The 24,110-nt window shown below is 48.2% G+C and overlaps 1 protein-coding gene across 1 annotated transcript in view; it reads left to right on the forward strand.

Moving 5' to 3' along the window:
• Nucleotides 1-11,002: 11,002 nt before the first annotated feature.
• Nucleotides 11,003-24,110, forward strand: part of LOC133234156 (myeloid-associated differentiation marker-like) — a 28,561-nt gene continuing 15,453 nt past the window's right edge. Inside the window, exons 1-2 of the mRNA XM_061394376.1 lie at nt 11,003-11,218; nt 16,984-18,414. Of these exons, the coding sequence (XP_061250360.1) occupies nt 17,127-18,065 (939 nt within the window). The 5' untranslated portion in view covers nt 11,003-11,218; nt 16,984-17,126 and the 3' untranslated portion in view covers nt 18,066-18,414. The remainder of the gene's footprint in view (nt 11,219-16,983; nt 18,415-24,110) is intronic.

Genomic DNA, 24,110 nt, shown 5'->3' on the forward strand with positions numbered 1-24,110 from the left:
AGTGGGCGAGAGTCTTGAAGCAGAGACCCTGGGTCCCTGAGCCCCACCTGGTGCTCAGCCCCACCTGAGATTGGCTCCAGAATTTTGGCAGGCTCATTAAACACTGGCTGCCTAGAGGGCATCTTAGAGGAAGCTGGAGGTGAATGCCTTCCATCCCAATACTCTCTGGGAAACCAAAAATAGGAGCCAGTAGAGAACCCCAAGGTCTTGAAGACACCCGTCGGCAGTGTTGGTGAGGGGCAGTGATGTAGCCCTCCTGTCTCAGTGATGGAAACATCATTTCCTGCCTCTGCAGGGAGAAGAGCATGGCCACTGCAGCCTTAGAGGTGATGCTAGCCTGGAGTTTTTTTTTCTTTTCTCCTGTTCAAGGGGTCAAAAATTGCTGGGTGACTGTTTTTAAAGGGGAAGTCTCTTTTCAAATTTTCCTGGGCAGGTGCTTTAGGGGGTGAAGTTTGCTGCTTCTGTTCTCATAGGAATTGCAGCGCCTGGCTGTGAGGCGACACACGTGTGTTTCTGTGTGCCAGGTGCTTTCTGCTTCTGCTTCCTGTTTCTCTGAGCCTCAAGCGTAATACGATCTATATCAGTGTATATTATTTTAAAAAAATTTCTGAAGCTTCCGGTTCCCATTAGCCCCTTCAGTTAATCACAGAGAAGAACCTTGTCCCTTCTCCCATATTGATAATGTCCTTTGTAATCTCAATAGAAAGATGGAAGGAAGAAAAAAACTCTGCAAGACAAATTCACATATACTAATGCCCCAAATTTGCTCACAGCAGAGACACAGGTCAGAAGGGTCCTAGCCAATTTGCACCCTCACCCAAACCTAGGTTTCTGGGAACCACTGCCACTGATTCCCCACCCACACCTGGACCACAGCCAGGGGTTGTAGCCCAGCCTGTGACTCAAGAGGTTGGACCCCACCAAGTGCCAATATCCTGTCCCCCTAACTCTTAAAGGGGCCATGGCAGCACCCAGATGCCTCTCTTTAAAGTTGTATGCCTGTGTGCACACTCAATGTGTGTGTCTGTGTGTGTTTGTATGTGTGTCTGAGTATATGTGCCCACTGTTCCCCTGCATTGAGATAGGCAGCCCTTTACAGTAACTGGTGGCTATGAAGGCCCCACAAGTCTCCCATGGACAGAGCAGTCTGGTGGGCTACAGTTCTTGTGGTTGCAAAGAGTTGGACATGACTTAGTGACCAAACAACGGCAACAACTACAGATATGTGAAAAAGAAACAGGAGGGAACCATTTCCTCAGGACTTGGGCCCAGACCACCTCTTCTCTGGGAGCCCTTTCAGCCTCATAAACAGTCAGATGACTTTAAGACTCCACTTGGTCAACAAATACTATTGTGCACCGAGTGAGTGTGTGCCAGGCGCTGATCTAGGCACTGGACAGAGAGCAGAGAACAGAACCAAGAGTTCCATCCTCATGGAGCTTGCACTCTAGTACAGGAGACGTGCACATCAGTATATAATAACAAGTCAGTGAGTGATAAATGCCACATAAGAGGAACACAGGTGAGAAGAGTTATTGGAGTGCCTATGCGGGGGGTGGGGGGGCAAGGCTGCTATTTTAGGCAGGTGGGCAGGGTAGATATTTAAGAAGATACTGAATGAAGCAAATAGGCTGTATAACGACAACTCCCCAGTTCCTGCCTCCAGAGCTGATCTCACTTGGGATCACAGTCACAGCCAACCACCTCCTGATCTCTGCTTCTGGACATCTCAGGACACGTCACACTCAACATGTCCAGACCCATCTCTTTAATCCCCCACCCCCAACACACGCTAATCCTTCCTCATCTTTCCCATCTCAGTCAATGGCACCACCTTCACAGATGCTCTTCATAAAGTACTTGTGAATCCACACACTCGTCTTCATCTCTAGAGCCACCTGAGGGGATCCATCCATCCCCTCACCTGCACTCCTGCCATAAGCTTCTAGTTGCTTTCTCTATTTCCATCCTTTCCCTCAAAATCTGATTTGGAGTAAAGTCAAAGTAAGATACTGTGAAGGCTTCTGTTTGCTCCCTTAGGCTGGAACACAGATTCCAAAACATCACCTCCAAAGCCCTGCAAGTTCAGGCCCCTTTGTACCTCTCCAGCCTCCTCACCTCCCTCCCTCCAACCACTGACAGCTGCTTCCAATTCCTCTTTGTTATCTCAGGGCCTTTCACCTTACATGTCCACACACCACCCAAACCTGCACTGAGACGAGAACTCAGCCTGGCACACAGTAGTCAGTCCTGTGTCAGTCAATGCCACTCTAAGCCTCAGTTGGCTCATCCAGAAAATGGAGATAATAGCTCCTGCTTTTAGTCATAAAGGCTGTTAACTGCACCTTGAAGAGAACATCTCTGGCCACTTAAGCAGAGAATAACTGTACTAGAAGGATGCAGGATAGCTTGGAGAATCATTAGGGAGGGACCAGCCTGACTCCAAGCTGAGACCAGGAGGAGGGGTGCTGGGCAGCCAGGTCACAGCCAAGGGCAGCGGGTCCAGGCACCGTGGTCATTGGAAGCACACACCAGATGCTGCTGCAGGCCCCGCAGAAGGAATTCTGGCCTTTGTTTCTGTGTATCACCTGTTCTTGTGTGTCCAGGCCCCACTTACAGGGCAAGTCAAATATTTATCTGGCCTTTTAAGATTCTTATTGAGGGTGAGGCCCAGTCTCTCACCAGGACTCACACAATGAGTTTGTTCTCAAATATGGCAGGAAGTTCACATTCTCAGTGGTTCCCCTCCATGGCCACATCCATCACACAAGGCCAAGTGTTGTTAGGAATATTAAATGAGACAAAATATGACTCAGCGATTCTCAAAAATTTCCCCAAATGGCAGAAGGATGGAATGTCTCCTGGTCAGGAGGCTCATCCTGGAGCCTGAGCTGTAAGCTTATGTTATATTCATTTAACAAACACTTGCCATGTGCCAATGGGGTAGTTATGGCCATAAAAGTTATAAGAGGAGTAGCACTCACTGCATATCAGGTACTGCTTTAAATTCATTTGTTCCTTCCAGCAGCCCATGAACTTTGTACTCACTGTCTCCATTTTCACAGGTACAAAGAGCTTAACTGGCCAAGATCATACACTGAGTAAGTGGCCAAGCTGGAATTTGAACCCAGGCACTTGAGTTCAGGATATTAATTTCTGATTGGCATTGACTTTGTACCTTATATCCAAGAAAGATAGAGTAGTCAACATTTTCTCAGCAGCAACAGACTGACTGGGTGACTTACTACCGCCATATCATTTCATCATAAGGGATATTATTAGTATTATCCCCATTTAAAAGATGATGAAACTGAGGCTCAAACTGTATATTACATCATTTGCTCAAGGTCACAGAGCAACTCCCTGACAGTGTCAGGATTTGAATAAAAGTCTGTCTGCCTGCAAAGCTCAGCAGGTAATAGAACCTCGGGAAATGCTGAGTCCCTTCCCTCTACTCTCCGGTCCAAGGATCACCTCCTGGCTTCTGTCTGTCTTGCTCTGATTGCAGTGCCCCACTCAGAGGTCCTGCAGCAGCACTGCCATCTCAGCCAGACAAGTTCCTGTTGACTAGCCAGCCAGAACACGCCAGAGAGAGTGGAGACCTTACATAGGCATTGATTAGAGCCTCACTGCCTTCTCCTCAGCTCCCATGACTCCCTACAGGCACCTTCAGACAGGAGCCAGCCGCACAGACAAGGGCCGCATGCATTGGCAGCCAGCACTGCCACCCCCAACCAGGGTGGACAGCCAGGTGCCTGAGGCCACAGGAGAGAAGGGTCCCTCTTCTCTCCACTCAAAGCTGGACTGAGGAAGTCATCTTCATGATTTTCCACAAAACGCCAGAGAATGGGAACAGCTGTGCCCCGGGCTCTGTTCTGGATGCGGCTCAGGACACAGTCTGGTGGGGCATCAGCTGGAGTTACCCTGTGCGGAGGAGGCTCTGGCCGGCTGAGGAAGCCTCTGGCTGCTGCCCCAGGAGACAGGGAGCCCAGACCAGGAAGGAAGCAAGGGAAGGGCCTGAGGCTTGGGCACCAGGCAAATGGGGGATGTTTTCTGCCGGGGTCCAGCCCCGGTGGATCCAGGGAATTCGAAGCCGGGACGGCATCGGCGAAGATCAGGAAACAATTGCTTAATTAAACATTAATTAAGGATATAAAGAGTGGTTAAATAAGGATAGCTCAGTGAGGAAATTCAGTGGAGAAAAGAGGCTGAATAATTCAGCCAGAAGGTGAGAGAAAGAACGACATGGGGAGACCAAGCTTTGGTGAACAAGGCCCGCACTTTATTTTCCAAAGTAGTTTTTATACCTTAAGTTATGCATGGGGGAAGGGGTAGAGTCATGCAGTAAGCCAGGCTTTCTTCCTGCAAACTTATCATATGCAAAAGTTTCAGTGATTTGCATCATCTTCTGGCCCGGAGGCCTGTTAACATTTTAAGACCCTTTCTTCAGAAAACTTATTTTTCTCTAAAGGTGATTAGTCAGGCGCCACCCTCCAAAAGCATTAGATAAAGTTGCATTCCTACAGAGCAAAGGTGTGGTGGGCTATAACAAGAAAAAGAATTAACTCAAGGGTCCAAGGTTACAAACATTAAAGCTACTACTTACACCAATTATATTAATCAATACACTGTCAGGGACACAGCAGGTAAGGGATATGGAAACTTAGCAGCAAACATTGGCCCAACAAGTGAAAAACCCTTCGCCAATACAATTTCTAATCAATCTTTTAACTGTTCAAAGGAATCTGTATTTAGACAGTTTAGAACATCTCATGCCTCTCACAGTTGGGAGGCTCTGAGCAATCACATGTGGCCAGAAACACCTATTCAGGCAGGCTAGAGGACTTCCAAAGGAGTTTGTAGGTTGAAACACTATCATACCCAGGAATTATTAACTGGAGCTGTAAGTTAACTTTTTTTTTTTTTTCAGAGAGAGGTAGTAGGGGACAGCCCCCCCTAAAGTCAGAGGTGCAGGTGAGAGCACAAAGCAGAAAGTAGGCAGACTCTGGTTTTGGGGGTAGATGCTCGAGAATTTCCAGGGGGACTCCTGAGGCTCGATCCCGCCATGGCGTATGCCGAGCCTCCTTCCTCATGACCTTTGCCACGGGCGGAGCTCCTGCTCCCGGCTGTTTTCCATCAACTGTTTGTGCTAAAGGGCTGCGGGAGGCCCTGGTCATGCAGCAGGTGGGCTTGGGGGCCACAGCTCCCCCTCCCCAGATTCCTGGACCCAAGGCACCTCCCTTCCTTCTGCCTTTGGAGACAGGCCTGTGCGAGCATCTCTCAGCTCCCCCAGCTGGTCTGCTTTGGAGTCAGAACCACATGTGACTGTCGCCCAGCTGTGGCCCCTGATCTACCTCGCTCTCACTCTAGGCTTCCCTTTCTTCTTCCCCTGCTGAGATCAGCCCCTTTGTTCTCTCAGCAGAAAAGACTGTGTGTTTCCTAAAGGAAACAGGAGCTCCTCAAACAGGATGAGAGCATCCAGGCTGCTGAACTGGATTCTGAAGAAGAGAAAGTGAAGAATGTGCAGGAACAAGGGAGTCTGGGGGACCTCAGATGGTGGGGACACCTGGAAGCAGTTTATTTTTGAAAAGCGTCACTGGAGAGTTGGACCACTGGGAAGTGACTGAGAAAACTCATGGGAGAGGAATATTACCAAGCAGAGGTTGTGGGGAAGGAGGGTCTGTGTAATCATGAAGGTTGTGACCAATAAATCAATAAACTGACCAATAAACCCAGCAGCCAAGAGCAAAGAAACAAGCAGAGAGGGTGGACCGAGGGGAGGGCTATGCTAAACAGAGGACCTTTAAATTTCCATTTGAGCTCCAAAGTGAAGAGACTGGACCTTGTCTTGGAATTGTGACAAATGACCTTTAACTCCCCAACGGGTGGGATGGAGCAGCCGCCCTCATGAACCACAGGCTTAGACAGTGAGTCTTTCTGGTGAGCTGGCCTTCGGCAATTCTTTTACTAAAGCATAGCCAGAGAAGGCAATAGCAACCCACTCCAGTACTCTCACCTGGAAAATTCCATGGATGGAGGGGCCTGGTAGGCTACAGTCCATGGGGTCTAGGAGTCGGACACGAAGTGGGAGCGACTTCACTTTCACTTTTCCTTTTCATGCATTGGAGAAGGAAATGGCAACCCACTCCAGTATTACTGCCTGGAGAATCCCAGGGACGGGGGAGCCTGGTGAGCTGCCATCTATGGGGTCACACAGAGTCGGACACGACTGAAACGACTTAGCAGCAGCAGCAGCAGCGGCGGCTGCATTTCCCTCCTCCTGGGAAGTGAGGTCCCTGGGCTGTGTGTGTGTATTCAATTTGGATCAGGGAAGTAGTAGAATATGAGATTCCTGCAGCAGACTTGGGGAGATCAATGCATATTTATTTTTGTGGATGAAAAATTAGTCAATATTCAACCTAAGAAAGAAATGTAAATTTTATTCTGGTCAGCCTGAGGATTGTGACTAGGGAGACAGCCTCTCAGGGAGCTCTGAGGACTGTTCTGAGGAGATAAGGAGGGGAGGACAGTGTGTATGTGACTTGGGGGAAGGGGGACACGCAACCAGCACACAGTTCGGTACAGGTTACTGCTCTTCAGGAGGAGCAGATGTCTTGGTTAGTGGTTTTAGAGCTTTTCTGAGTATGGGAGGATGCAAGAAACTTGGTCCATAAAAAAGTCTCCTGAAAATATCTATGTTCCTGAGGGCCAGTTCCCAGAGCACAAAGTACCTCATTCTGACCTTTTCCATGACTTCCTCTCAGGGCAGATTTTAGGTCAGTGAGCTGCAGTGGCTAGTGACTTGATTCTTGTAGAACCTGGTGGTGGGCAACATTCTTTATCACGCAATCTGCTCTGTTTCTGTCTTAATTTCAATCAAGATTTGGGAGAAATTTTGACCATTTTGTCCCAGGGTGCTAGGAATGCGCACTCCCAGGTTGGGCAAGGTTTTCATTGATAAACCAGTAAAAGGGCAATTACTCACCTAGTCCTGTTAATAGGAGCCAAATCATCCGGACCACCTGTCTTACTAGTCCCTCAGGCTCTGGGAAGTGGCTCCCTCTTGGTGCTTCTTCCCCAGTCTAGTCACACCGTCACAATCATGGTTGTTATAGAACTGTATATGAGGTCAAGTGTTTCAGTTAACTGGTTATTATCATTTTTGTCAGAGGCTCAGGGACACATTTGTTAATGTCAGAAACTATGCTCTTGTAAAATGGGAGAATACAAGTAATATAGCTAATGACATTAATAAAGTCATAGGTAGGCAGTATCATATAAAGATACAAGGCTGAAGTTAGAGGAATAAAAATTGATCTTTATGGTGGTTCAGGTATTTCTGCCCTTAGGAGGGCTGGTTAACACATACCACAGATGCACACTGCACACTAGAGGGGAGGCGGGAGGTCAAAACAGGCAGAGAAAGCTTTTAAAGTGTTTCTTGTCTTGCCTGAAAATATTAATTTTGTTTCATTGCTTCTTAAGATTTATCTGCCATGGGGACTACCTCCTGGAGCCCTCCCCATCCACCCCACCCGCCCCTGGGTGAAGATCACACGCTTCATCCCAGTACAGGAGCGAGGGGCAGCAGTGGGGTGGGGGGGTGGGGGGCCTTCCTCTCCCCTCCCCCACAGCTCTGCTTGCCTGGCCCCTCTGGCCCTGGTGGCACCCAGATGCTGGGCTCTGGGGCTTTGTGGCTGCAAACAGGTGAGAAACAACACCTTTAAATACAGTCATCTAGGGTGGGGCCCTTTAAGAGCTAAGGGGACAGAAAGTCTAGTGTTGGGGGCACAACAGTTAGTCATTTGGGGCTGGGCCATGCCCCCAGGTTCTGGGGAAAGGTGGGAGTGGAGACACATTGGGAAGGGCTCCCAAAGATGGGGGTTTGGGTGAGAATAAAAATCTGCTCAGTTTTTCTGAGTTCTAAGAAAATTTGGGGCAATTAGGCTATGGCTGGTTTGTATTTTTTTCTTTTATATTTGTATTGAGATTTAAAAAAGAACATTATAGATATGGGAGAAAGGATAGGCTTCTCTCTATGAACAGCAAGATTTGATGGTATCCAGAAATTCCAGAGAATTAAAAAATATATGTATATTTACATTTATTTAGACCAAAAGATGTGTGGGTCCCAGAGAAGCAGGAAGCAGCGTCAGAAAACAACTGATACACAGAAACACACGGGTATGCAGTACACACTCAAGCAATGCAGTTTCTTCAGCTATGGCATCAGCAATACCCACCCACCCAACACCACCCCCTAGTAAAAATTTGAAAAGAAACTTTATGTATAAATATACAGTCACCCAGTAACTTTTGCCCTTGAAACAATAAAATAGAAAAGAAAAAATCTCAGGCTGACATCAGCTTTAAGGCTGCAGTGGCCATGCTCTTCTCCCTGCAGAGGCAGGACCTGCTGTTTTCATCACTGAGGCAGGACGGCCACGTCTCTGCCTCTCACCAACACTACAGACAGCTGTCTTCAAGACCCTGGGGTTCTTCACCAGCTCTCCTTTTTTTTATTTCCCGGAAAGTAGTTGGGATGGAAAGAATTCGTTCCTGGATTCCTCTAAGAAGCCCTCTAGGTAGCAGGTGTTTAGTGAGCCTGCAAAGATTCTGGAGCCAGTTTTAGGTGGAACAGAGTACCAGGTGGGGTCTAGGGACCCAGGGTCTCTGCTTCAAGACTCCTGACAGTGAAAATTATAGACCTCCATAGATTTTAAGTTAAAAGGCAAGTGCACTGAGCACTCCTCTCCCATGGGAGATGAGGGCCTGAATCTCTAGCTGCTGCTGCTGCTGAGTCACTTCAGTCGTGTCCGACTCTGTGCGACCCCATAGACGGCAGCCCACCAGGCTCCCCGTCCCTGGGATTCTCCAGGCAAGAACACTGGAGTGGGTTGCCATTTCCTTCTCCAATGCATGAAAGTGAAAAGTGAAAGTGAAGTCGCTCAGTCGTGTCCGACCCTCAGCGACCCCATGGACTGCAGCCTTCCAAGCTCCTCCATCCATGGCATTTTCCAGGCAAGAGTACTGGAGTGGGGTGCCAGTGCCTTCTCCAGAATCTCTAGCTACCCACCCTTATCCCCAGCCCTTCCCCCCACATCTCCAAATAAGACACTGTCAGGGGGACAAACACACTTTGGCAATGAGGCCCCTCCCGAGGCCCAGGGTGTGAACAGCTGCACAGATGGCCGTGTGCTGTGGAGTCAGCACCTTAGGAGATGGGAGGGGGCGGTGGGCAGAGAAGGAAGACTGTGGATCAGAAGAAGGAAGATGGGGAGCGGTGGTCAGGACACAGGAGACGAGAAAACCAAGGATGACCAGAAAGGGGGCAAAAAGCAGAAAATGTAGAAAAGATGAGAGTGGAAAAAAAGAAAGAAGCAAAACAGGGCTTGGGCCAACAAAGAAAACAAGAAGACAGAGCAGGAGGGAAGGAAATGGAAAGGGAAGGAGATGAATGGGGAAGGATGTGAGAAGGGAGAGAAAGAACCAGGAAGAGAACATCCCAAGCTCAGTGAAGAAACTGCAGGTGAAAAGAGAAATTGGGAGCCCCGGGGCCCATCCTTAGTCCCTACAGAAGACTCCAAGGCCAAGTATAGCAGGTCAGCCAAGTAAATCAGCAGGTTAGTGGATGTCAAGATGCCCACAGTCCAACCTTCATCCCAGATGCACAGAGCAGGTGAGTTTTTTAATCACAGCAGCTCATACTGCTGGACCTCAGGGGCTGCCTGCCCAGCTTTTCTTCAAAGGTGTAGTAGAATGGCCAGAGGACCAGAGAGCTGGTGTAGAGGAGGATGGAGAGCACGGTCTCCGTTTATAGTAAAAGATGGTCCACAAATATGTGTGTTTCATTGTCATCCTTGAGCAACAGGGTGGACATGGTCCCCAGGGAGAAGCAGATGGAGCACAGGGTCATTTGTCTTACCATGGCAGAAGTACACTGGAAACGGGTGTCACAGTTTACAAGGATGCTATAAGTGAGAGCAAGAATGACACAGACCAGGAAGATCAACAGGCTCCCAAGCACATCTGGACCAGCAGGCACCGAGCAGGATGTATCACCAGTCAGGGCACAGGTCCAGGCCACTTTGGTGGCATAAAGCACAGAACTGATGAAGGAGAAGGCAGTGGCAGAGATGGCCTGGTTCCAGGTGGGACCCTGGAGCAAGAACTGAACATAGTTGATGATGAAAACAATGAGGCAGCAAAGGGTGAAATAGAAGGCATAGTGGTAGAGAATAGCAGGACAAGGGAAAGTGGGATTGGAGCCCACACAACTCCACTATGAAGACAGTGGAGGGTCCCACCGAAGCAGAAGCACCACAGGATCACAGACCAGTTAACTGTGCACTCACTCCAAGTGTCCATGCTGGCCACCAGCAGGGAGGGCACGCAGGCGGAGAGCAGCTGCCCCAGGTGGAGGAAGAAGCCCACGGTCCTGGAGCCCAGGCCTGAGGAGGTTCTCATGGTGATGGTGACGGTCAGGCAGGTCACCAGCACTGGTGTTGTCATCTTGCTTATTTTACAATAAAATCTGTGAACTACACAGCTCTGGGTTTTGATGGACTGGTTCAGTTTCACTTTGCCTGTTTTGTTCTGTTTCTTTGTTTTTATTTTTCCAGGAATATATGGCCACTCACCCCTAGAGCAGATGTGCTGATTTGGACAATGTAATGACCACAAACTCAGGTTCTCAGTCCACCAAGGCGCCTTATGCTTAATGCAAAGTCTCCAAAACTAGAAGCACGACACACCCCAGCACACATCCTGCAACCATTTCCTGTTTCTCTTGCGTAAATCCCAGCTGAACCTTGCAGCGTTGGGCGTTGGTTCCCACCTTCTCCCCTAGTTGCCGGCTTCCTTAAGATAAAGTTACTTTTCTTTCATCCAACACTTACCTCTCTGTATTGGCTTTTCAGCAAACTAATCAGAGCCTGGTGACAGTCAGAGCCTTGTGCAACCAGGCAGGAGTCAGGTCCCCTAGCCTCTGCCCCTCTAGCTACACTTGAGTTGATGAGGAGGCTGCTGTTGGGAAGGTGGGGAGGATCTACAGGTAAGTTTTACAGCTGCTAAACTCATTAGTTTCTGGAATTTTCCTATCCCTCCCCACTGTGACAATGAAGTCATTGTCCACTCCCTTCATTGTGGACAGCCTGTTTTCAGTTTCTGTTGAGAGAAGGAAACTGGCTTCTGAAGGAGCAACTGAGCTCTTGACTGAGTGAGTAGAGGGTTGTGCACCCCGGAAGCCCCCCATTCCCACCCATTTGGACATAATCTTTGCCCTTTAGAACTCAGACATAAAGAATCTGCCAGCAATGCAGGAAATGAGAGTTTGATCCCCGGATTGGGAAGATCCCCTGGAGAAAAGAATGGCAACCCACTCCAGTATTCTTACTGGAAAATCCCATGGACAGGGAAGCCTGGCAGGCTACAGACCATGGAGTCACAGAAGAGTTGGACATGACTAAGCGGAGACTAACGCCTTCACTTTGAACACCGCAGGAGTGGGAAATGACTCGCTTGCCACTCTGTACTAGTCTCTCCCAGAGAATTAGTTTGTTTGTTTGTAATCTGCTCTAGGGTAACAAGTGATGTGAAGTGCATTGGGGGGCGGGGGAGGGGTGTCTTTATCCATCCCTTCTAGAAGTTCACTGGGACGCATCTTAACAGATTGGCAAAACCAGAGCTATAACCCTATAACCAAGAAAAAAGAGGTTTTTAAATTATAATACAGCCTGGCTCACATATGTTTCTGATTCTGAAAAGCAGTAGTCCCAGGTGGGTCTCTAAATTACTCCCCTATTTTGCAGTTAGAACTGATTTGTCGGAGATCTGGTTAAGTGGGAGGATATTCCACATTTGAGCCTTCCTGTTACTCATAATAAGGATTTTTTCCAACAAGGGCACTAAATTAATTGTACAAAAGGGAAACTAAAGTGTGAAAAGCCTGAACTCTTTACAGAGGAGTCTTTGCAGGCAAAGGAGGGAGAAGAGGGGCCAGCTTCTTAGGGAACTGACTCCACCCCGACCTCTGGGGTTCTTATCCCGATGGCCCAGGTAGAGGTTGCCCCGAGGTCTGTGCCTGGCTCCCCGAGTCTCTGGAAGAAGGAGGGGTCCTAGTGTTGGGGCGGGGCACAGCCTTAGCGTCACCACAGCATGAGGAAGAAAGGGAGTCTGAAGTAGTCTCTCCTTTTAAGACCGTCAGGTCACTCAGCTTGGCCTCCATGTGTCCTCGAGGGTGGGTGGGGTTGGATTTCCACTAAGATAGTTCTCTGCAGGAGGACAGCCCGGTGGCTATTATTGGACTTACACTGTTTTCAACCTCAGACCTACTAAACTGGACAATTGCCAATCCTCTTTACAGAGATTATCCACAAAAAATGGTGGAAACGTTTATTATATTTTTCAACCCGCTGCCCATCATGGGCTGATGCACAGATGTGGGTGGTGATTGTGTTCACAGCAGAGGTGCAGCACTTTGTCCCAGGCAAAGCCCAACATTCATCTCTCAGTGTTTGGCCTCTTGAGGAATGAGCAAACAAGCCTGAGTTGGATAACATGGCTAAGGGGTCTCCAGAAGCTAAAAGAGACAAAGAGGGACCTCCCCTGGGGCATGAGAGACCGCAGTCCTGCTGACACCTTGTTTCAAAACGCTGACCTCTGGAACTGTGAGAGAACACATCTCTGTTGTTTTAAGCCACCAGGCTTGTGATAATTCACTGCAGTAACCCCAGGAAATCAAGATGAATTTCCAAAAATAAAAAGTATATTCTTTGTCATATTTTTTTTTAAAGTTTTCGGAAAAGCTTGCTGACCTCCTGCCCTAGAGCATGGTGGTCACATGGATCCCAGGACCTCTTGTTATCTCCTGTGTCCCCCAGTGTCTGAGACTCACGGGGAAGGGTCCACTGATCTAAAGAAAGGTGGTCGTCCAAACGCCCCCAGGAACGAGGAGGGAAGGAAATAAGTAAAGGGGATGGAGAGGACTAGGGCCCCTGGAGAGGACCAGCTGCACCTGTCGGGTGTGGTGGAAAAGCAAGATGCTGTGTGCATGATATTGTTTCATGTCTATAAAATGGAAAAAGAGATATAGATACTGCCTCAAACCATATTTGCATGTATGTACACATGTTTCTACATATGATTTCAGAGCCCATGAAATGTGCTGAAGGCTGTACATGAGGTTGAGGACATGGATGGAAGGGTGGATGCTCGGGTGAGCAGGAGGAAGACGGGCCATGCCTAAGAGGGGAAACCAGGACATGGGAGATGATCATACTCCTACTTTATATCAATTATACATGAGAAGGGACTTCCCAGGTGGTACTAGTGATAAAGAACCCATCTGCCAATGCAGGAGACGTAGGACATGGGTTCAATCCTTGGTCAGGAAGATCCCCTGGAGGAGGGCAACACACTCCAGTATTATTATTATTTTTAATTTATATATTACTCCAGTATTCTTGCCCAGAGAATCCCATGGACAGAGGATCCTGGTGGGCTACAGTCCATAGGGTTACGAAGACTCAGACACAGCTGAAGCAACTTAGCATGCATGCATACATGAGAAGAAGTAAACCACACAAAAATATGAATGGAAAACAATATAGAAGCCATCCACAGTACAATCCACAATCCCTTTTTTCAAACCCTTTTTTCTAAGGGTCTGAAAGCACCTTATAAACAAACATATTACTGTTTTTGCACTGAACCTTTGAACGTTCACACTAAGTGAAATAAATAAAGACTCTAAATTTTTCCCTACCATCTTGTTGGGGCTTCTCCTTTGTCCTTGGACATGGGATATCTTTTTTGGTTGGATCCAACATTCTCCTGTTGATGGTTGTTCAGCAATGAGTTGCCAACTCCAACTCTCCCTGGAGTTTTCAAGGGAGAAAATGAGTGCACATCCTTCGACTCCACCATCTTGTTGTTGACTCCTGGAATGGGCAAATTTAATTCAGATGACCATTATATTTACTACTGTGGGCAAGAATCCCTTAGAAGAAATGAAGTAGCCATCATAGTCAACAAGAGTCCAAAATGCCATACTTGGGTGCAATCTCAAATATGACAGAGTGATCTCTGTTCATTTACAAGGCAAACCATTCAATATCACTGGGATCCAAGTCTATGCCCCAACCACTAATGCCAAAGAAGCTGAAGTTGAACGGTTCTATGATGACCTACACGACCTTCTAGAGCTAACACCAAAAAAAAGATGTCATTTTCATCATAGGGGACTGGAATACAAAAGTAGGAAGTCAAGAGATACCTGGAGTAACAAGCAAGTTTGGCCTTGGAGTACAAAATAAAGCAGGGCAAAGGCTAACAGACTTTTGCCAAGAGAACATACAGGTCATACCAAACACTCTACTCTTCCAACAACACAAGAGATGACTCTACACATGGACATCACCAGATGGTCAATACAGAAATCAGATGGATTATATTCTTTGCAGCCAAAGATGGAGAAGGCCTATACACAGTCAGCAAAAATAAGACTGGTTCAGATTATGAATTTCCTTATTGCCAAATTCAGACTTAAATTGAAGAAAGTAGGGAAAACCACTAGACCATTCAAGTATGACCTAAATCAAATCCTTTACGATGATACAGAGGAAGTGACAAATAGATTCAAGGGGTTGGGTCTGATAGAGTGCCTGATGAACTATGGACGGAAGTTCATGACATTGTACAGGAGGTAGTGATCAAGACCATCCCAAGAAAAAGAAATGCAAAAAGACAAAATGATTGTCTGAAGAAGCCTTACAAATAGCTGAGAAAAAAAGAGAAGCTAAAGGCAAAGGAGAAAATGAAAGCTATACCCATCTGAATGCAGAATTCCAAAGAATAGCAAGGAGAGATAAGAAAGCCTTCCTCAGTGATCAGTGCAAAGAAACAGAGGAAAACAATAGAATGGGAAAGACTAGAGAGCTCTTCAAGAATATTAGAGATACCAAGGGAATTTTTCATGCAAAGATGGGCACAATAAAAGACAGAAACGGTATGGACTTAACAAAAACAAGGTATTAAGAAGAGGTGGCAAGAATACACGGAACTATACAATAAAATAACTTAATGACCCAGATAACCATGATGGTGTGATCACTCACCTAGAGCCAGACATCCTGGAGTCCATAGTCAAGTGGGCCTTAGGAAGCATCACTACAAACAAAGCAAGTGGAGGTGATAGAATTTCAACTGAGCTATTTCAAGTCCTAAAAGGTGATGCAGTCCTAAAAGTACAGCACTCAATATGCCAGCAAATTTGGAAAACTGTGGCCATAGGACTGGAAAAGGTCAGTTTTCATTCCAATCCCAAAGAAAGGAAATGCTGAAGGATGTTTAAACTACCATACAATTGCACACATCTCACACGCTAGCAAAGTAATGCTCAAAATTCTCCAAGCCAGACTTCAACAGTATGTAAACTGAGAACTTCCAGATGTTCAAGCTAGATTTAGAAAAGGCAGAGTAACCACTCTGGTGGTTTCAAATTGCCAACATCCGTTGGATCATCAAAAAAGCAAGAGAGTTCCAGAAAAACATCTGCTTTATTGACTATGCCAAAGCCTTTGACTGTGTGGATCACAAAAAACTGGAAAATTCTGAAAGAGATGGGAATACCAGACCACTTGACCTGCCTCCTGAGAAATCTGTATGCAGGTCAAGAAGGAACAGTTAGAACCGGACATGGAACAATGACTGGTTCCAAATTGAGAAAGGAGTACATCAAGGCTGTATATTATTTAACTTATATGCTGAGCACGTCATGTGAAATGCTGGGCTGGATGAAGCACTAGCTGGAATCAAGATTGCCAGGAGAAATATCAATAAACTCAGATATGCAGATGACACCACCCTTATGGCAGAGAGTGAAGAGGAACTGAAGTGCCTCTTGATGAATGTAAAACAGGAGTGAAAAAATTGGCTTAAAACTCAACATTCAGAAAACTAAGATCATGGTATCTGGTCTCCTCACTTCATGGAAAATAGATGGGGAAACAAAGGAAACAGTGACAGACTTTATTTTCTTGGGCTCCAAAATCACTGCCGATGTTGACTGCACCCATGAAATTAAAAGCCGCTTGCTCCTTGGAAGAAAAGCTATGGCAAACCTAGACAGAGCATTAAAAAGCAGAGTTATTACTTTGCTGACAAAGGTCCACATGGTCAAAGCTATGGTTTTTCCAGTAGTCATGTACGGATGTGATAGTTGGACTATAAACAAAGCTGAGCGCCAAAGAATTGATGCTTTTGAACTGTGGTGTTGGAGAAGACTCTTGAGAGTCCTTTGGACTGCAAGGAGATCAAACCAGTCAGTCTTAAAGGAAGTCAGTCCTGAATATTCATTGGAAGGACTGATGCTGAAGCTGAAACTCCAGTACTTTGGCCACCTGATGAGAAGAAGTGACTCATTTGAAAAGACCCTGATGCTGGGAAGGATTGAAGGTGGGAGGAGAAGGGGATGATAGAGGATGAGATGGTTGGATGGCATCACAGACTTGATGGCCATAAGTTTAAGCAAGCTCCAGGAGTTGGTGATGGACAGGGAGCCCTGGCTTGCTGCAGTCCATGGGGTCGCAAAGAGTTGGACTCAACTGAGCGACTGAATTGAACTGACCTGATAAATTTTCTCATGTCTGTTCAGGAAGATTCTCTAGCCAAAGGAATTTATAAAAGTTCTTCTTTTCTTTTTGGAGCCTTAAAATGTTGGGATTGCAGATAAGGGCCACATTCCACGGTATCTCCAAAAATAGTGGCGCACAGCCAAAGAGATAAAAAGTCTTTATGGCTTGAGGCAAAACCAACTGGGCTGTGAGGTTTGGAATGGGATAGTCTTGACAGAGTCAGACACAACTGAAGCGACTTAGCAGCAGCAGCAGCAGCAGTCTTCTTACAAGGTCAAGGGTGATGGGTGGGGAATATAATTCTGGAGCTGTTGCCCAAGTGACTGAGTTATTGGTTCTAACTCCACAGATCCTGAGCCTCAGCAGTCACAGGCCCCGAGACTTTTCAAGGCATCTGATTTAATCCGCCTCCAGAGTGTACGTTGGCTGGTGGGTCCTCAGTGAAGACCACTGCCATATTGGCGACGGGACTTGCCTGACCATCACAACATCATGTCCACCGGTAGGACATCCCCAGAAAAGTGTGGCTTGTACATTGTGTTCAGCTGCCTCCGCATGCCACAGCTGGTCTGCATCATCTCGGCTTTCTTCGTAGTGCTCGACATGGGGATTCGATGTGGGGACATAAGTAGCTGGATCATGTTCAGCTGGTGCTTCTGTATCATCGGTACGCTCATCATCGTCATACTGGAATTATATAGGTTCCCGACCGACTTTCCTTTCTGCTGGTACAACTTCTCCATCACCTATGCCTGCTATGCTGCCCTTATCTGCCTCTCAGCCTCCATCTTCTACCCCGTCACCTACATCAAGTTCTTGCCTTATGATGCCACCCGAAACCGGGCCATTGCTGCCACTGTGTTCTCCTGCATCGCATGTGTGGTTTATGTCATGGAAGTGGCCTGCGTATGGGAATGCTACAAGCTCAAGGAGATCCCCTGCTTCGTGCACACCATGCCAGGCCTGCTGAAGGTGCTGGAGACCTTTGTGGCCTGTGTTATCTTTGCCTTCCTCAGCAACACCTCCCTGTACATAGACCAGCCAGCCCTGGAGTGGTGCGTGGCCGTGTATTCCATCTGCTTCATCCTGGCAGTTCTGGCCATGCTGATGGACCGGGAAGAATGGGAGAACAGGCTGCCCATCTCCTTCCCTGTTTTTCATCTGGGACTGAACTTGCTGTCTATCCTCCTCCACTTCACTGCTCTGGTCCTCTGGCTGCTCTACCAGTTTGATGAGAAGTATGGCGGGCAGCCCCAGCAGTCCAGCGATGTGAACTGCATTGATAGAACTACCCACGGCATGTGCGCCTGGGAGCAGCGCCTGGCTGTGGCCGTCCTGACAGCCGCCAACCTGCTGACTTACATGGCCGACCTGGGGTACTGGGCCCACCAGGTTTCTGTAGGGACTGGGGGTCAACCCACAGACTCCTGATCCTCTCTGCTCACAGGAGATCTCTACTGAGCTCTGACATCCTCTGATACCCTCTTCCTGGCTCTCTCTCCCTCCTCACATCCTTCCCCATTAATCTCACTCTCTTTTCTGTTTCCTTCCCTCCATCTGCTCTGTCTCCTTCCTGTCTTATGTGATAGCCCCCATTCTCTTTTGCCTCTTTCTCTTGCTTCGCTCATCTTTTCTACATTTTCTGCCTTTACCCCCATTCTGACTCTCTTTGTTTTCTCACCTTCTGTGTCCTGACCACCTCTTCCCATCTTCCTTCTTCTGATCCATCAGGACCTGAGACTCCTTCCTCCTCTGCCCACCTCCCCTCCCACCTCCTGAGGTGCGGACTCCACAGCACACAGCCCTCTGTGCAGCGGTCACACCCTGGGCCTCCAGAGGGGCCCCATTGCCAAAGGATGTCTGTCCACCTGGGGGTGCCTTAGTTGGTAATTGTCTGTGTGTTTTTTTGGAGAGTGGAGGCAGGTGGTAAGCAACTGGACACTCTCTCCTGGTGGAGCGTTGGAGGGTGGTGTGCAATGTGCCTCCCCTTTAAATTAAAAAAAAAAAAAAAAAGTCTCTGGAGATCGGTAATTCCCAGTTGGCAAATTTAAAGCACAGACCCTGGGCCCCTGGGCCCCTCCTGGTGCTCAGCCCCACCTGAGAATGGCTCCAGAATTTTTGCAGGCTCACTAAACACCCACTCCCTAGAGGGCATCTTAGAGGAAGCCAGGGGTCAATACCTTCCATCCCAGCTATGCTCTGGGGAATCACAAAAGGAGCTGGTGAAGAACCCTAGGGTTGTGTTGGTGAGGGGCAGCGATGTGGCCCTCCTGCCTCAGTGATCAAAACTGCAGTCCTGCCTCTGCAGGGAGAAGAGCATGGGCCCACCAGCCTTAAAGTGATGTTAGCCTGCTTTTTTTTTTTTTTTTTCTGTTCTCGTCTCTTTTCTGATTGGGAGGGCAAAAATTACTGGGTGACTCTGTTCTTAAAGGGGAAGCTTCTTTTCAAATTTTCTTGGGCAGGTTGTTTGGAGAGGGGAGGGAGTTGCTGTTCCCATCATCAAAAGAACTGCATTGCTTGAGTGTGCAGTGACACACAGTTCTTTTTTTTTTTTTATAAATAATTTTTTAAAAAATTATTGATTGATTGAGTTTTCGCTGTGCTGAGACTTCACTGTTGTGAGTGGGCTTTCTCTAGTTGCAGAGCACTGACTCTAGTGCACACAGGTTCCAGTAGTTGTGGCACACAGGTTTAGTCACTCTGCTGCATGTGGGATATTCCCAGACCAGGGGTGTGCCCTGCGTGGCAGGTGTACTCTATCCACTGTGCCACCAGGGAAGGCTACATGTGTGTTTCTGTGTGCTGGTTGCTTTCTGCTGCTGCTTTCTGATTCTCTGGGACTCCAGCATAATGTGATCTATAAAATGCATACAATTTTTTTTTTATTCCCAGAGCTTTTGGTTCCCAACAGCCTCTGCTGTCAGTCATTGAGAATAGCATTGTCCCTTCTTCCACATTCATAATGTAGCTTTTCAACCTCATAAAAGTGAAAGAAAAAGACAAAGACAAAAAACTCCAGAACCAAATCCACATAGTCTAATTGCGCCCAACTTGTCTAGAGCTCTGAAGGTCCTAGCCAATTCCCACCCTCACCAAAGCTAGGTCTCTGGGAGCCCCTCCCCCTGACTCCCATCCACAACTGGACCAGAGCCTGGGGGTGTGGCCCAGCCTGTGACACAAGAGGTTGGGCTCCACCCCAGTGCCAGCATCTTTTCCTCTAACCTTTAAAGGGGCCATGACAGCACTTGGATGCCTCTCCAGAGAGGTGTGTGCCTGTGTGTATGCTCAGTGCAGGTATGTGTGTATACATGTGTGTGTGACCATGTGCTTCCCTGCATTGAGACCACAGCCCTTTACAGTAACCGGGGTCTGTGAAGGCCCCTCAATCTCCTGTCCTCAATCACAAAGCCTCGAGCTCAGCCTCCTAGAGTCACCAGGGCCAGAGGAGCCACAAAAGCAGAGCTGTTGGGGAGGGGAGGGGAAAGACCCCCCTCTGCTGCCCCTCATTCCTGTACTGGGATGAAGCGTGTGATCTTCACCCAGAGGCAGGTGGGGTGCAGGGGGAGGGCTCCCAGGAGGCCGTCCACATCACGGCGAAATCCTAAGGACTGAAATAAAAATTGTATTTTAAAGCAAGATAAGAAAAATTTAAAAATAAAAATTTTCTCTGTCTTTTTCGGCCTCTTCCCTCCATTCTAGTATGCTTTGTGCATCTGTATTATGTGTTAACCAGCCCTTATCAAGGGCAGAAATACCTACTCAAACGTAAAGTTGAGTTTCTCTGGTGCATGCATGTAACTCCTTAGAAGGTACTACTACTTACTTATTTAGGACCTTATTGTCACTAGCTGTGTTACTTATTCTACCTGTTTTACAAGACTCTTGTTTCTTGCATTAATAAATGAGTGATTGAGCCTATAATAAACAATCATGATGACCAAGTGACTTGAAATGACTGATCTGATGTAAAGTTCTATAAGATCCATGATTGTAATAGTGTGACTCTGGATACAGAAAGGAAAGAGGCAACAAGAGGGAGCCGTTTCCTGGAGCTGACAGACTAGTAAGGCAGGTGCTCCAGAGGATTTGGCTACTGTTACCAGGAGTGGGTGAGTAACAGCGCATTCAGTGGCCTAACAACAAAATCCTGGGTTGATTTTGGAATGAGCATTCCTAGAACCCTGGGACAAATTGGCCAAAAAAGCCTCCCAAATCTTGTTTGAAATTAAGGTCAAAAGGAAGGGAATTGTGCAGTAAAGAATGTCGCCCATCACCAGCTGTACAAGAATCAAGTCATTAGCCACTGTGGTCACAGACCTATAGTCGATCCTGGAAGGAATTCAGGGGGGAAACTCAGGATGAGGCATTTTGTGCTCTGGGAAAACTGGGAGAACCTGCCCTCAGATAGTGATAGTTTTTTAGGAGAAATTTTTATGAACTCTGTTCTTGCATCTTCTCATACTTAGAAAAGCATGAACGCCTTTAGCTAAAGTATTTTTCCTTGGGAAGAGCAGTAAGCCTCTTCCAAGCCGTGTGCTTGTTTGTATGTTCCCCTTCCCCCAAATCACATACATACTAATCTCCTGCCTTATGTCTTCAGAACAGTTCTCAGTTTACTGAAAAACTAGGACCTGGGTTATAGTTGACAGGTTGGCTTGAATAAAGTTTTTGGTTTCTTTCTTAGATTGACTAGTGATTAATTTTTTTTCATTGAGAAAAGCAAGTGCACATTTACCCCTGTAAGTCTAGGTACAGGATTTTCACATTCTTCTATTTTCCTAAATCAAATTGAAAACAACCCTGGGACCTCACTTCCCGGAAGATGAAGGTGCCTCTCTGCTTTAGTAAAAGAACTGCCCAGGGTGGGCTCACCTGAGGGGCTCACTGTCCAAGCCTCATGGTTCTTGAGGGCAGCTGCTCCATCCCCCCTGCTGGGGGGTTTAGCGTCATTTGTCACAGTTCCAAGGCTGGTCCAGTCCCCTCACTGTGGAGCTCAAAGGAGAGTGTAAAGGTCCTCTGCTTAGTTCAACCCTCTCGTCATAGGGGAGGAGCAGCTGGACCCCAGGGAGGGGCAGAATGTGTCCAGAGTCACCCTGTGTGTGGCAGAGTCAGAGTCAGGACCAGGTGCCCTGTCCCCAGGCCGGCTGTCTGTCCACAGCCCCACACTGCTTGTGACAAGTGTGGTAGCAGCATCCTCCAGGCTGGGATTCTGCCCCATCCACCCTCATTCTGCATAAACCTGCTCCATCCCCCTGAGGAGGGCACTCACTGCTGCTGAGTCAGTTTCCTCATCTGCTAGAGGGGGGAGGGGTGCCAGAGACCCCTGGTCCCTCCCAGCCCCCCTCTTCCCGGGGCCCCTGGACTTACCAGTCTTGGAAACTCAGATGTGGAGATGGAAGCCCCTGTGCCTCCCCTGTGACCATGCTTCCTCCACTGAGAGCGGGCTGTGCAGGAGGCGTGGAGCTTGAGATGGGGCTGGTGCCACGGCACATGCTACCCTCTGGGTCCTGACACTCGCTCACCTCAGCACCTACCTGGGAGGTAAGGAGGCTTCCCTAGCTTTTCCCTCCCCTGGGGACATCCAAACCCCAGAGCCAAAGCAGGAGGTTGAGTTAATTTCCTTCGGGAAAAGTTTTCCTTTGGGAATCCTGGTTCCTGTCCTTTTGAGGAAGCCTGAAGCCCTGGAAGGAACTAGGGGCTAGGAGTCAGGGAGCCTGGGGTCACCCTCCAGGCCAGGCCACAGCAAATACACCCCCAAATACATCTTATGGATGAGGGGCCTGGTGCCATTCTCTGAGTTTTAAGACATTCCATTCTTTCTTAACAGACTGCTCAATGGCACCCCACTCCAGTACTCTTGCCTGGAAAATCCCATAGATGGAGGAGCCTAGTAGGCTGCAGTCCATGGGGTCGCTAAGAGTTGGACACGACTGAGAGACTTTACTTTCACTTTCATTCATTGGAGAAGGAAATGGCAACCCACTCCAGTGTTCTTGCCTGGAGAATCCCAGGGACGGGGGAGCCTGGTGGGCTGCCGTCTATGGGGTTGCACAGAGTCGGACACGACTGAAGTGACTTAGCTTAGTGACTATATAACATCCAGCTAAAAATTATCAGGGGGGGTACTCTTTCTGCCCCCTTCTGATATGTATGTCAGAAGCTTTCTCTATCTCTTTTATACTTTAATAAAACTTTATTACACAAAAGCTCTGAGCTATTAAGCCTCATCTCTGGCCCCGGATTGAATTCTTCTCCTCTGGAGGCCAAGAATCCCAGCGTCTTTTCATGGTTCAGCAGCAACCTATTACCAAGGGCTCTCCCTTGGTGGCCACTCACAGCCAGACAGGCAGCCCCACCGAACCCAACAGCTTCCAAAGTTCATTAAAATAATAATAATAACAACAACAGAGTTCATGACCCTAAACCCTAGAGCCAGAGCAGGAGAGAACCCTGAGAGGTCAGGCTACACATCCCCACTCTCCCAGACCTGGTTCCCAGGTGGCACCACCTACGTCACCTGGTTCAGTGGTACAAATGGCAGGCATTGCTGTTGTCCCCTTGGAGGTGCTCAGCCCTTAGGCCAGTGGCTCATCCGTGGCTGCACAGCACAGTAGCCTGATGTAGGCAGCACTTCTCAAACATGAAACCTGTGCCAGGCTCCTGTGTCTATGGAATTCTCCAGGCAAGAATAGTGGAGAGGATTGCCATGCCTCCTGGCAGACTACAGTCTATGGGGTCGCAATGAGTCAGACACAACTAAGCAACTAACAGTTTCATGACACCAAACTACCGTGTTTTTCACTCAGGGGGTTGGGGGGCGGGGAGGGGGTGCTGCTTTACAACAGCAATGCCTGCTATTTGTACCACTGAACCAGGTGAGAAGCACAGGCTGATGCTCTAGAGAGACCCCAGTCAGCCCACCTGACTCCGTGTCTACCTCTGTGAGCTCAGGTCCTGTCCATCAAAGGGCTGAGGAGGGGGCTGAGGTCCCCCATAGGCAGGGTGCCCAGCACCAGGCTGGGGGTGGTGGGGACCCATAAACAGCACCATCACCCCTGTTCCTAATAAAGGCAGAGCCACCCCTGCTGCCCCTCTGGACCCCTGACCTAGCTGGGCCCCCACACACCTGGGGTTGATGCTGCAAATGCTGGGTTTTCTCACTGAGGCTGTGATAGAAGGAGGCATGGGAGGTGATGTTTGTTGAGGGGCTGCTTTGTGACTGGTTCTGGGCTCCGTGCTTCACACATGTCATCTTTCACAGTCCTCCAGTGACCCCAGCCTGGCTCCTGAGCCCCTGCTCTGTCCTCCCCAGCAGACCACTGGGAGCAACTCCTCAGAGAGCAGACCTGGGACAACCCAGGAGCCCTGCTATCACCTATGGCTCTACTCATATCTGGGCAACTCCTGCCTCAGTCGTCTCCTCTGTGAAATGGGGACAATAGTCCCGACTCCGTAGCCACCATGGAAAGAACTGGG

This window comes from Bos javanicus, chromosome 21 (genome assembly GCF_032452875.1).
Source record: "Bos javanicus breed banteng chromosome 21, ARS-OSU_banteng_1.0, whole genome shotgun sequence".
NCBI classification, from domain to species: domain Eukaryota; kingdom Metazoa; phylum Chordata; class Mammalia; order Artiodactyla; family Bovidae; genus Bos; species Bos javanicus.